General features: G+C 55.1%; 1 protein-coding gene across 3 annotated transcripts in view; it reads right to left on the reverse strand.

Annotated features, from left to right (window-relative positions):
* Positions 1 to 11,869: 11,869 nt before the first annotated feature.
* NFATC1 (nuclear factor of activated T cells 1) overlaps positions 11,870 to 13,759 on the reverse strand; it is an 88,756-nt gene continuing 86,866 nt past the window's right edge. For 2 of the 3 annotated variants that reach the window (XM_070361843.1, XM_070361844.1), the window contains exon 10: positions 11,870 to 13,701. In XM_070361843.1, coding sequence (XP_070217944.1) covers positions 13,652 to 13,701 — 50 coding nt within the window. In that variant the 3' untranslated portion in view covers positions 11,870 to 13,651. The remainder of the gene's footprint in view (positions 13,702 to 13,759) is intronic. The other variant, XM_070361845.1, reaches the window with a different exon arrangement.

Raw genomic sequence — 13,759 nt, forward strand, 5'->3', positions numbered from 1 at the left:
TGGAGGACCGTCCCAGCCAGGTCCACCTGGGCCCCCACGGCGCCTGAGGCCCCTGCCCAACCCCCGGGAGGTGGCAGAGCAGAGCCACCCGGTCGGGACTCACACGTGTGCAGAGGCAATGCCAGCGCCAGCTCCTCGGGGCCAGTGCCAAAGAATACATTCCTGCTGGGCTGAGTCATGGCTGGTCGAGCCCCACGCGCGGCAGTGGGGGCTCAGCGAGCTCTGGGGCAGAGCGGCCCCACAGTGGGGGTGACGGGGAGACGCAGGGGCCCTCAGGGCGGCCGTGGCCCAGCACTTCCCAGGATGCCGGCGTGGGGTCCTTGGGGTCTCAGACGCGGGCACTCGAGCTTCTCTACGTGCTCAGCAAGCCATGGGGACCGGCTCCCCTCCCCTGGGACTTGTGGGCCCCCTGGAGCCACACGTCTCTGGACGAGGGCAGGCAGACCTGCTTGGGACCTGGTGGACACACAGACCGCGTCTTCCAGGGAACGACACGCGAGAGGGATTTAGCACAAGAGCAACAGGGCAGGGTCCGGCCTCAGGCGATCAGGGACGACTGGCTGCCAGCTCTGGAGCCAGAGCGCAGAGCTGGGCAATGAGTACGTCAGAGAAAGTCCCTGTTCCCCTGGCCCAGAGTCTTCCGGCGCGCTGTCATCCCACGTGGCTCCGTCCGCGAGGGGTGCGGGAGGCTGGGGCCCAGGCCCAGCGCGGGGACGTGCCTGAGCCCGTCAGGGTGGCCGGCCTTCATTTCTGTAATTTCCTAGAGAGGTCCTGCCTGGCCGTTCACTTTTCTAGGGAGGTTAAGTGAAGGCTTGAAAGAAAGATGGCAGAGCACACTCACGCTCTGTTATCCTCTGTAACTGGAGTGGTTTCAGTGGTGGTGAATTGTCCTGTTACCAAGAAAGGTGCAAATATATTTAGTTTTGGTGATGAAAAGGAGACAGAGGAGGAGTGGAGGCCTGGCCCAGGTGGAGGGCTGGCGTGGGGTGGGGGGCAGGGGGCAAGGAGCAGCGTGGAGGCCCGTGGGCCAGGCTGACTGGCTGGGCAGCACGTTGGCAGGCCCGGCAGCGGCATCAGGCACCCGCAGGGGTGAGGGTGTCTCCCAGACACACGCTCAAGTCCAACCCCGGGGTCCCCAAGGAGGCTCTTCTGCACACGTGACTGAGGTGAGCTCGTGCTGGAGAAGGGTGGCCTGTGCCCAGCATGAGGGCTGCCCTTGAGGAAAGGGCACATTTGGACATGGACACACTCAGGAAGAGGCCGTATGACCACAGAGAGAGAGAGAAGGGACGCCCTGGATTTCAGGTGGCCACCAGGAGCTGGGGGAGAGGCCAGGATGAGATGCCCCCTCCCAGCTTAGAAGGGCGCAGGCCACCCACCCGCCGACCCGTACGGCGGGATCTGCGTGGCTAAAGCTGCCCGGCATGGGGACGGGTGAAGGCAGCCCGGGGAGCTAACAGCCTGCCTGCGCTGGTGCTTTGAGCCCTGTTCCTACTTCCCCTCCCCCTGGCCTGGCACCTGGGTTGGGGCCCGGTGCCCATGTGTTTACAATCGTACTAATTGGGACCAATTTGCCAGAGTTACTGGGCAGGCCCCAACATGAGGTACTGAAAGTATTGGCAGGATATTCAGGTGACAAGGAACAGGCAAAGCAGAACCAAAAGTAGATAAAATAAACAATGCCTTCTCGAGGGAAAAAATACCCAGGTGGGTGGTTGGCTGGCTCGGGGGCTCCGGTCAGAAGCCAGAAGGATAGGCCGGGCCGAGGCAGGCGGAGGACTCAGGTGGAGACAGGTGCCCGCCCAGGGCCTCGGGGCGGAAGGACCAGGCGGCCCCCCAAGAGGGGCCCGCTGGCAGTTTCGAGGCCAAGGCTGGAGGAACAGGAGGCCGGAGCTGCTCCATTAGGACCAAGGGGCCCTGGGAACTCAGCCCTGGTGGACGTGCTGGGGTCCTGGGGCTGAGCTTGTGTAGGGACCCTGGTTTCTCCTTTGTTTCCCTCCCACCCCGGTACCCGTGGCTCCTCACCCGACTCAGCCTCCAGAACCATCCCTGCTGGTGGCCTCTGTCCTGTCTTACCCTCCCTGGGGCCTGACCTCCCCTTTCCCCTGATCGTCAGTAATACCCTTTCCTTACCCCTGGGGCCTCTAGGCAGCAGCCTCAGCAGGGTGTGGGGCCCCTACGGCAGTGCTGGGGCTGGGGAGCAGGCCCTGCTGACCGAGGACAAGCAGCTGGCCACCTTTGGGGGGAACAGGGTGTGAGCGCAGCCCCAGGGCTGCAGCTTCTTCTCTAGAAGAGGAAGACAGGACAGAGTGGCCTTGACACTTCCTGGTCCAGGGCCACCTGCCTGCGGGGCTGCTCTTTCCATGCAGAGGACAGAGCCCAGAGAGCGTGGCATCAGCTCTGCCCTTAGCCACGTGAGAGGGGGCCCTGAGCAGCAGGCCAGACCCCGGCACTCCAAGTCCCCGTAAGCTGGCTTCATCGTGTCAGAACATGGTCTGTGTGACCTTGAGGCTCGTGTCTTCTCAAGTACAGAGGAGGAGGTGCAGATGCCTAGATGGGTCAGCACAGACGTATGTTTCATCAGCCTCAAGAGCGTGGGGTCAAGCTGGCTGCCTGGGGGGCCATTGTCCTCCACCTCCAGCTGCCCTGACTGATGGTATGTGGAACTTGAGGCTCCTGACACCTCATTCCAGGGCAGTGAACTCAGCTAGGCCACGTGCCCCCATCCTCCACATCAAAGTGACATGCACGGTGGGGACTCGGGCCTTGGCACAGAAGCTTCCGGAACAGAGCAGGAGCCCCGTTGTGGAGACACCCACACCACCCACTGGGTGACGGCCAGTCACTGAGCCTTGGTGGGCGAGGCTGGTGATCCCACCCTCCCACCCCCTCAGCCGCCAGGTTGTGCCAGGAGCAAGGGTACCCTGTTCCCTTGGGCGCCCCGCTTGCCTCCCCTGCTCAATGAGCCGGGTACATTTTCTTCTGTGATAATGCCTTCCCACCCCGGCTCCCGTTGGCCACTCAGATCTGCTGTCTATGCAGCAACGACAGGTAAGATGACTGTCCGCTGAGCCTAGGCCCCGGGACCCCTCTCAGCCCCGCGTGCAGTCGCCGAGGGCCGGCCAGGGGACCCTTCCCCTGCCGGGAGGAGGGGTCCCACAGGCCAAACAAGACCAGACTCTTCCCTGGAGCCCAGAGGGGCCTGGGCACAAACACGAACGCGTCTCATGCCGCAGCTGGGATGAGACACCCTTGGACCCAAGAGACACCAGACCTGTGCCGACGCCGCCTGCAGCCGGGGTACCTCCTGCCCACCCCAGAGCCGAGTGGCCTCCCGGCTCAGCACGCCCACCGCTGCTCACGCTCCGAGGCCAAACTCCCGCCGGAGCCTGTTGGCTCTGTGTTCACCGTCCGGCTTCACCCCCACCATCCTGGCCGGGACCTTGCTGACCCTCCCAGTCCAGTCCCGAGGCAGGTGGCTCCCCCATTCTCCGGGGAGAGCCCCACCCCCTCATTAAAGAAACACTGCCTGGGATTTCATCACAGCCCATCAAAACATAATCCAGAAATTTTTGCTTAATGGAATAATCAGGAAATAAATGCTCTGGTTAATGGGCTTCCCGGTTAATGGGGTTTAAAACTCTCCTCTTGGAGGTTTTCCTCAGATGTCTCTGTAGACACCACCCCCAGTACCTGCCACCACAGGCTTTTCTTCAACCCCCAGCTCCTATCAAACCCACGGACAAAGGCCTGCCTCTCACGGCTGTGCCACCAGACGTGGTGTTTTCATTTTCTGGAGCAGCCTGCTGCTTGCAGCCTCGCTCCCACCCTGCGGGCTGGGGATGGTGGCTTCGCTCGGCAGCTGAGGGTATTCTGTGGGCGGAAGCGGTGCCCCCGGGTGCCCACCCAGGGTCCACACAGCCAGCACTCACCGGACGCTGGGCTGCATCGGCTGAGGCTGCGGGACGAGGCTCGGGTTGGATCTGCTCGACTCAGAACCCGTGTGGGTGCTGCAGCTGCTGGCCACTGCCTCCTGCCTGGCCAGCCAGGCAGGGAGAAGCTGGATTTGCCCGCCTGCCCTGACTCCCGTCCTGGGCACGGGGGCCCCAGAGCAGGTGGGAAGCCTGCAGGCAGGGCTCGGGCCTGAGAGGAGAAGAGACCAGAACGCGACAGAGGCCGGCAGAGCAGCCAGCACACGTGGACTGAGAGGAGAAGAGACCAGAGCGCGACAGAGGCCGGCAGAGCAGCCAGCACACGTGGACTTCCCCTGGACCCACGCAGGACCCACACGGACCTCTCCAGAACCAGCTCTGAACACGCCTCACCTTCGCAGGGCAGGTTTCGGACGCCTGCAAACAGCTTCCGGGTCCTTGTGACAACACACAGAAACTTAGAAGGCAGTTAAAGTACCATCGCTGCTGTGTGTGTGTGCGTTCAGTCGCTGAGCTGGGTAACTCAACCTTAAAGCCCTGGGGCTATAAATACCGGGCTTTGACCCGGTCCCTCCCTTCTCAAGCCCCAGCACCACGGTCCCCTCAGCCTGGTACCTGCATCCCCATCACAACTGCACATGTGTCCTACACGTGCGCATCCGACGTGTGCAGTTGATGGAGTCACCTGATACCAGCACACCCCTCCCCCGGGGCCTCTCCCCAAAGGGTTGCACCATCCAGAAGGTCCAGGCAGGGGCAGAGAGGTCAGCGGGACCCACAGGCCTGGCCTCCGTCTCCTGCTTTGCTCTGACTCCAAGAATAACCAGGAAACCCATGTGAGGGGAATACCAGGCCATCTGTCAGTGGCATCCAGGATGGGGGTGGGGGCTGGTGACAGGAGCATGGCTGGAGGAAACTGACTGCTGGGCCACCGTCCCAGCCGGATGCAGGTCTGCTGGGAAACTGCAATCAACAGATGCAAAGGAACCTGAATCTAGGCACAGTGAGGGCACAGCAGGCATGGTCCCTGACCCCAGCAGAGGAGGGTCACCAAACACGGGGTGGGTGGCGAACAGGGCATGGGTCAGTGGATGGATGGATGGGTGTGTGGGTGGATAGGTGGGTCTGTGGATAGATGGATGGGTGGGTGGATGGGTAAGTGGTTGGGTGGATGAGTGGGTCTATGGATAGATGGATGGGTGGATGGGTCAGTGGGTTGGGTGGGTGGGTGGATTGGTAAGTAGTTGGGTGGGTGGGTGGTTGGGTCAGTGGACAGATGGATGGGTAGATGGGGCAGTGGGTGGATGGTTGGGTGAATGGATAGATGGGTGGGTCAGTGGATAGATGGGTGGGTCAATGGATAGACGGGTGGGTCAGTGGATAGGTGGGTGGGTAGATGGGTCAGTGGTTGGGTGAGTGGGTGGGTGTGTGGATAGACGGGTGGGTCAGTGGACAGATGGATGGGTGGATGGGTCAGTGGGTGGGTGGGTTGGTCAGTGGACAGATGGATGGGTAGATGGGGCAGTGGGTGGATGGGTGGGTGAATGGATAGATGGGTGGGTCAGTGGATAGGTGGGTGGGTAGATGGGTCAGTGGTTGGGTGAGTGGGTGGGTGTGTGGATAGACGGGTGGGTCAGTGGACAGATGGATGGGTGGATGGGTCAGTGGGTGGGTGGGTTGGTCAGTGGACAGATGGATGGGTAGATGGGGCAGTGGGTGGATGGGTGGGTGAATGGATAGATGGGTGGGTCAGTGGATAGATGGGTGGGTAGATGGGTCAGTGGTTGGGTGAGTGGGTGGGTGTGTGGATAGACGGGTGGGTCAGTGGACAGATGGATGGGTGGATGGGTCAGTGGATGAATGGGTGGGTAGGGTGGTGGACGGATGCCAGGTTCTTTATCCCCAAAGCAGGAGCACAGGGAGAAAGCCCTGTTGCCCCACAGTAACAGAAGCTCTTTCCCCTGGGGCCTCAGGAACTTTACTTGTTGACTGGGGGTTTGATTTGTCTTGCCCGCTCCCTCACAGGATGGCTTTGAGGAGCAAATGACATAGAGCACATTTAAAAATCACTTGGGAAAGTGTCTGAATTGCATACATGAGTCCATGTACTGTTTCTTTTTATTATTTTTTAATTTATTTCGGCCACACTGTGAGGCTTGTGGGGCCCTAGTTCCCTGATTAGGGATTGAACCCATGCTCCCTGAAGTGGAAGTGCAGGGTCTTAGCCACTGGACAGCCAGGGAATTTCCATGTACTCTTATTATCTAGATTAAATAAAGTGCATAGAAATTAGTGAGAAATTTGGATTAGAGGGTATACTTTAAAATTTTTTACCTTATTCTTTTCAAGTATATGTAGTTACAGGAGCTGATTGCTAATAGTATATTTTCAAGTCTAAGTCCTGCTGGGTCTACTACAATGAACAGGAAAAAAATCTCATAATTAGCAGCCTTATTTGCATGCAAACAACAAATGTTCCCAAAGACCTTAACACTGCTTGCATTCATTCTTATTTTCAGGGATTAAATTGCTTGCAAACCCCTTTCCCACTAGAAAGTCTAGAAGTGAACTTGAACCAGTCAAATATCATTAATGTCTAATTGCTCCAGATCCCACCTTAAGGTAGCCTCAGCTCTTATGTGTCCAGGTACAGAACATGAAGACACAGAAGGTGGCTGTGTCCGTGAAGTTCAGCAACCGTTGTTTCCGGGTATGATGCTGGATAGATACTCTGACAGCCCCGTCATTCTTGGGTGTGTGTTTGGGACAAGCCCGACAGCGGCTCTGACCCGGGTGAGGCCGTGGCTGTGAGCTCCTGTCTTCCTGTCCCAGGGACAGCAGGGCAGGGGGCCATGCGTGGCGGGGCCCACGTCACCACCTGAACACAGACATGGTCATTCTTCTCTGTTGTTTGCGAACCTCTGTTCCATAAAAACCTCTGTCTCTTCCCTGGGATTCCTTTGTTCTTCTTCCAGGTAAAAAGCATATTTGGCAGCGAAAGCCGTTTTTCAGCCTCTGTTTGACGCTTTCCCTTCCGATTAAAATTATATGGGGCCCCAAGGCATATCTGGTGATCGCAAGTCACTCTTGGCTAGACATGCAGCTTTTACGTGAATAGCATTATTGTTATATGATATAAAACACAGGGAAAATGGAAGATTGACTACTTCTCTGACTAAAATTTGGCCTACCAAAGAGGCTTTGAAAAATCAAGCGTCAGAACATCTACTTTCAGCCAAGATGGGCTAACAGGGACCAAATTTACTCTCCACTGACAAGAGTGAAAAATGGAAAAAATATATGAAACATATTAGGTGTTAGCCATCAGGCAGTGAAGAACAGTGACCCTGATGGGGGACCCTGTGATGGCCCAGCCCATGGCCTGCAGGGGGCTTCCAGGCCGTATGTGGGGAGGCGACCCCGGCAGACCCTCGCGGGGTGAGGAGCTGGGGTTAGAGGGACTGCCACAGCTGCCAGAAGAGTCGAGGCATTACCCTGAGGAGTGAGCTGCCCAGAGGCGGTGCTCAGAGACCCGCACGGCTGAGGCCTCATGCACACAAGCGCAGGAGGGAGTCCCCTCAGGTCTGGTGAAGAGCAGAACCCTAAAGGATTACAGGGAGAAATACTTGGTGAAGAGCAGAACCCTAAAGGATTACAGGGAGAAATACTCAGAGCCCACGCTAGGCTGATGCAAGGTGTGCATACATCCCCATACTTTGCAGGACACTAGGGAGGATCCTCAGAGGGCTTTGCTCTGAGAGTGGGAAAAATTAGCCACAGACCATGTGTTGCTCTGGTTCCATCAAACATTTATAAGCTGGGAAGACCCAAAAGGATCAAATCTTTCCAAGGGACTTAACTGCTTCCCAGAATAGGCATTCATAAGAAACAGAACATGAGCCATGCTCAGTGACGCAAAAATTCATGTTAGATCTCTGACCCTGGAGAGAACTGGTAGAAGATGCAACCCAGATGAGATCAAAATTGATCAATGAAAATCAACTAAAAATTACACCCATCGTGGAGTTATCAAACAAGGATATAAAAGCAGTTTTTGTAACTGTCTCCCACACATGCAAGGAGTCAGAGGGCAGAGAGACATGCCCAGAGAAAACTTGTAATGAAAGCTCTAGCGTTGGGGCTAAAGTCACCCTGAGTCATAGCAATTAGTTGCTGAGGAAGAGGATGAAGCACAAAAAACTCCGCAATGTAAAATAGGAAAAGTCTGCAGAAGTGAGTGCTGTGAACTGTGGGTGACTCTGTGCAGCCTCGGGTGTGTGATCAGAGCTGTGGCCGGAGGGGCAGAGACACTGAAAGAGGTTGTGGCTGAACTGCTCCACTTAGATGAGAACTGTGAATCCACAGATCCTGAAGCCCAGCTGACTCCAAGCACAGGAGACCCAAAACGCACGTGAGGGCAGGGGTGTGGAGGCCCCAGCTCCCGCCTCCCATGTGGGGCTTAATCTTCCCCTAAACAGATGCTTATCAGTGCTTTTCCTCTGGAAAAAAAAAGGAGGAATGGCTGCTGAGGACAAACGCAGTGGTTATCAAGTCTTGACCATGAGTTACAGCCCTGCAGCAGCCTGGAGGCTATGACGCTTTAAAACCTGTGGTCACAGCCTCCAATAGACGGCATCTGCTAGAGACAGAAGATTCTGCGGGGTGTGTGTGACTGTGAGTGTGGTATGTGTATGTGGATATGAGTGTGTTTGAGTGTGTGTGGTATGTATGTGTGCAAGTGTGTGGGTATGTATATGTGAGTGTGAGTGAGTATGTGAGTGAATAAGTGTGTGTGTGTGTCTGGGTGTATGTGTGTCTGGGTATATGTGTGCGTGTGTGTGTGTGTCTGGGTGAGTGTGTGTGTGAGTGAATGAGTGCATGTCTGGGTGTGTGTGCATGTCTCTGTGTGAGCATATGTGTGTGTGTGTGTGTGTATGTGTGCATGTGAGTGCGTGTGTGAGAGCGTGTGTGTGCAGCTCTGCTGGCAGGCTGGCGCACATCAGCAGGGAGGTCCGTCGTGTGAGACGCCTGCAGCAGCTCAGTTCTTTCAGAAACAGGGTGCGGCAGCGTGGCCTCCGCAAGGCTCTCTCCTCGCTCTTGCCGTCTGTACGTGTGAAGTATAGACACGTGTGATCTGGGGCCTGGCTGGCACCACCTCAATGACTCAGACGCACAGCGAGGCCCCAGTTTGCTGGCAGGACCAGGGCGGGTTGACTCCACCCAGGAGGCTGGAGGCAGACAAGCAGGAGCTGCCTTCTGCTGGGGCGTAAACGAGCACTTAGTCATCTTAGCGCTAACTTAATTTTTTTGGCATAAAGAAGTATAAATACGATGTGTTTCACATATGTGATTCCAAATTAGGTTAGTGATCCACAGTCTGTCTCAGGGATGGATAATGTAAAAATTGAGCAAGGGAAAGCAGTTCTTCAAAAAGTAAAACACACAATTGCTAATTTACCAGGAATTCCATTCCTAGGCGTTCCCCTGGAGAACTGAAAACAGGCATTGGAGCAAAAACTCATATGCGAATGTTCACAACAGTGTTACTCACAGTCGCCAAAAGGTGGGAGCAGCCCAGATGTCCGCTGCCTGATGGACACATGGTGTGGTCCATCCACAGAGTGGACAGTATTAGGCCATAAGGAACAAAGCTCTGATAAAGGCCTTTATGTGGATGAACTTGAAGTCACTGTGCCCGTGAAAGAGGCCATGTTGTTCAAGTCGGTTTACAAGAAGTGTCCTGAACACAGATTCGCACAGCAGAATTATCGTGGTTCCCAGGGGCTGGAGGAGGGGGTGGGGAATGACTACTCACGGGCACAGGGTTTCCTTTGGGGTGAAGGAAGTTGAGGTAACTCAGCACTGCGAATGCACTAAATCCTGGTTGTACGCTTGAAGGCAGCTCATCTCATCTTCTGTGGATTCCCTACATCTGGCCCTCTTTTCCTCAGCTTCATCCGCTCCTGTTTTCTCTCTCCTTTCCAAACAACCCAATGCAGTTTATCTATAGCAACGTGGAACCTGTTTCTGAAGGAATATGTAATGAGGGGTGCGGAGACCCCTCCTCGCAGCGTCGTCAGCCAAGGCCCTGCACCCTGGCGATTGGCAGAAGCAGCTGCCCCATGGGCCCTCCTTGAAACTGGGGTGGGGCCCACACGTCCTGGGGTGGGGTGGGTGGTCTGTGTGACAGGGTGGAGGCTGCAGGGATCAGGGGACATGTTCAGACAGAGAGGGGTCTCCCACGGCGACTTCTGCTCGGGTCGCACTGGCTACAAGGAGAAATTGGATGTCTATCAGGTTTTTCCACATCGTCTCAGGCTGGGGCAAGCGTGGAGTTGTGGGAAGCCCCAGGGGAGGGGGGGAAGTCAGCAGATGCCCCCATTAGGCTGCTCCACGTGTCCCACGTCAGTGGCTCCCAGGCTGCACCTGCCCAAGTTCCTGAAGTGCCAAGGTCACCCAGGACAGTGAGGGAGCGTCTGGGAGGTGACCTGGCCTCCAGGTCTACACACCTGAGCAAAGCACGGTAGCTGCCTGCCAGAAACAAGTGGTGGGGTGCTTTCCTTCTTATTCAAAAGCAACATGAAAGGAACGAAAACCAAGTAAACGGGTATTTGCAGAGGCCCAGCCTCCTCTGAGGGATTTCCTGGTGGCTCAGATGGTAAAGAATCCACCTGCAATGTGGGAGACCCGGGTTCGATCCCTGGGTTGGGAAGATCCCCTGCAGAAGGAAATGACTACCCACTCAAGTATTCTTGCCTGGAGAATCCCATGGACGGAGGAGCCTGGCAGGCTACAGTCCACGGGGTTGCAGAGTCTGACACGACCAAGCAACTTCACTTCCACTTTTTCAGCCTCTTTTGCAGAAACCATTGTTATGAAGGTTTTTGTTTCTGGAATATACAATGCCATTGTTGGGAGTGGGGGTGGGCTTACAGAGACTCACTTTGAAAACTAAGTGCGTCCTTCAGAGACGTGGATGTGAGCTGTGACCTCCTGTGTGCCCTGTGGCCTCTGGGATGCGCTTTGGGACCCAGCTCTCCAGCTGAGTCCCGCGCTCGAGGCCACCTCATGCTGACCGCCAGCCGAGTCTTCCCACGGTCCTCCCCCACCTCAGCCTACCCTAGCATCTTCGATTCCCTGAGCTCCTGTGGACATTACCGTTGGGCTCCCTTCAGACAGCACAGAAACTGGGTGGGACGGACTCTTGCTAACTACGCTGATGAGATTTTTCTAGGATTTTAGAAGATCCCCTGAAGAAGGGAATGGCTACTCACTCCAGTATTCTTGCCTGGAGAATTCCATGGACAGAGGAGCCTGGTGGGCTACAGTCCATGGGGTCGCAGAGCTGGACACGACTGAGTGACTGACACACACACACACTGCAAACTGTAAACCTTCTGGCCAAAGAAACGGGAATTCTTGAGTTTGAAAGACCTGAGTGCAAAACAGTATTTCCGCAATTCAGCGCACTGAGCCCTGGAGTGCCCCCTGGAAGCTCCTGGTGCCACCCTTGTCTTAGAACAACTTGCTGACAGTCCCCACCCGAGCCCGGAGTAGGCGATGTGGGTGGGGGAGCGGAGGAGACAGCCAAGCCAGGCGGTCAAGGGCTCGTCGTGAAGGTGATGGCAGGTCAAGTGTGAGTGTGGGAGGCCTCACCCGGCTCTGCCTCCGGACAGAAACGTTGGCAGAAGCGGAGGTGCTCTCCACGGGGCCTGGAGAAGCATTTCTGACATGCCATCTAAGCACTGGGGACGCCGCTCACAACCACGCCTCCCAGGGTGGCCTTCCTGACATGTAAGGAGGTGAGAAAACGCCTCACACGCGCAGCTGGACGACAGGAAGCCCTTCTACAAACACAAGCACACGGACCTACGGCAGAAAACCCGCTTAAGAACAAAGAGGATTTTTCCATGCGTGGAATGAATCACAGTCTGACTAAGATGGTCCAGCAAAAAAAAAAAAAGAAAAATATTGCTTTATTGGATCTATTTTCTACCTACAAAGAGAGCTAACACAGTATCAAACATCTCCTTTCGTGTCTCCCGAGAAACGTCTCATGCAATTCCTAGGAGGCTAAATGCAGGACGGGGCTCCAAGCAGGGTGAGGGGGCGGGGAGGGGGCGCTATGTACGGGAAGCCATATACCGTCAGCGCTTCACAGTAATGTGCGAATGTTACAAATATGGCTTTCAGGATTTCGTTTCTGTGACTTAAAAAACAAGTAAGACATAGTCGTACAGAACAACATTTTAAAAATAATTCTTTCTGTGGGAGAGCGCCTTCCCCACTGAAACGCTTGAGTTTGGGGACAGGATGTGTCACCTCCCCCGAGGGTGCAATTCGGCCACGTTCCAGCAGGGGGCGTGAGTTCCTAAGGCACAGTTATCAGGTTAAAGGTGTTATCATTAAACCATGCTTTTTGGTTATGTGAAACAACAGGTCACGGCTAGCAATAACGCGTAATAAGCTGTTATGGGTACAAAATGCAGTAGTAAAGCTCACACTAACCTATGTTAACAGTAACTAGTCTGGAAACACTAGAGTCACCACATAGTAAAACGCTGTTTTTGGTAATGGTTTCTTCAGATGAAGCAGTTAAAAGGCTTTTGTGAAAGAATGATCTTACAGCGGAACAAATATATTACACTCCTTCTGTAACACTATTTACAGTTCCTTTCCAATTCTGCCATTTGGTAACAGCCGATATCATGGATGCACCTTTTCTGGTTCTAAAGTGCTTGGTTAACTGCAGGAGACCCGAGACGCAGACCTCCCGGGGCCGCGGGGCGCCCCCACGGACGTGGCTACGGGGAGCTGGATTTTGAGCCTCGGGTCTATTTTCCAAAACGGATACTGGTTATTGCTGACACGGACGCCCTTGCCGGGTGGAGACTGAATGTCACCACGTCGGTTATATTCACCATAAATATATGCCTATATATGTACACACATGCAAATACGAGACCTATCCCAAGACAGAGAGATTTCTCTTTTTGTCCAGTAGCCTATCTTGTGCTATTCAACTTACCTGTGCTATGTTTGAAGCCAGATTAAAAACAAAATCCTAACATGCTACAATGAACAACCCTATGGTCTGAGTAACACAGGGGAGGGAAGGCAGTCACGAGATCTGAGATGACACTTTGGAGCAGTTCTGAAACACGCTGAGTAAGGCAACAGAATTGTATGTTACAGCCCAGGAAGAGGTGAGAAAGTAGGAAACGTGCCAGGGTTTCCTCACAATGCCCAGTCCTCCAGTATTCTTTTAACTTATACAAAGGATAAAGCCTCGTGACGAAACGTCCTACAGCTTCTGCTCCTACAAATGCCCTCCTGGGAGCCACATCAGCGCTTGATTCCACAGTGCCCAGCCGCTGTGGTCGGCTGAAATAAGGCACTTCCACTGAAAAATCCAGGGTGCCTGAAGGGCGCGGCTCGGGGCGGCCGCCATGTCAGGTTGAGGCCACGAGGGCAGCGTCACGAGGTCTGTCTTCCGTGCTCCCCCCACCCACCCACTTTCGTTTCCTTCTTGAGGTGACTTTCCTTCAGAAGAGGGATCGGTCCTTCCTTCCTTGGGCTACTTCTTTGCACAAGTGACCTGAGCCTTCACTGCGGTGGAAGCTCCCAGTGGTACCAGGTATGGATTCAGTTTGTTGACTCAGAGTCATCACCGTGGAACAGACAGACACCACGCAGCCTCTGAGAGTCCACGCTGCCAACTACGAGTGGATGTTGGTGCTGGAGAGGTCATTCCGGATTATCTCATTTACTGTAAGAAAACAAAAGTAGAGAGAGCGTCAGAGGGACAGGACTCCACACACAAGTTC

The sequence above is a fragment of the Bos mutus genome, chromosome 24 (assembly GCF_027580195.1).
Source record: "Bos mutus isolate GX-2022 chromosome 24, NWIPB_WYAK_1.1, whole genome shotgun sequence".
NCBI lineage: Eukaryota > Metazoa > Chordata > Mammalia > Artiodactyla > Bovidae > Bos > Bos mutus.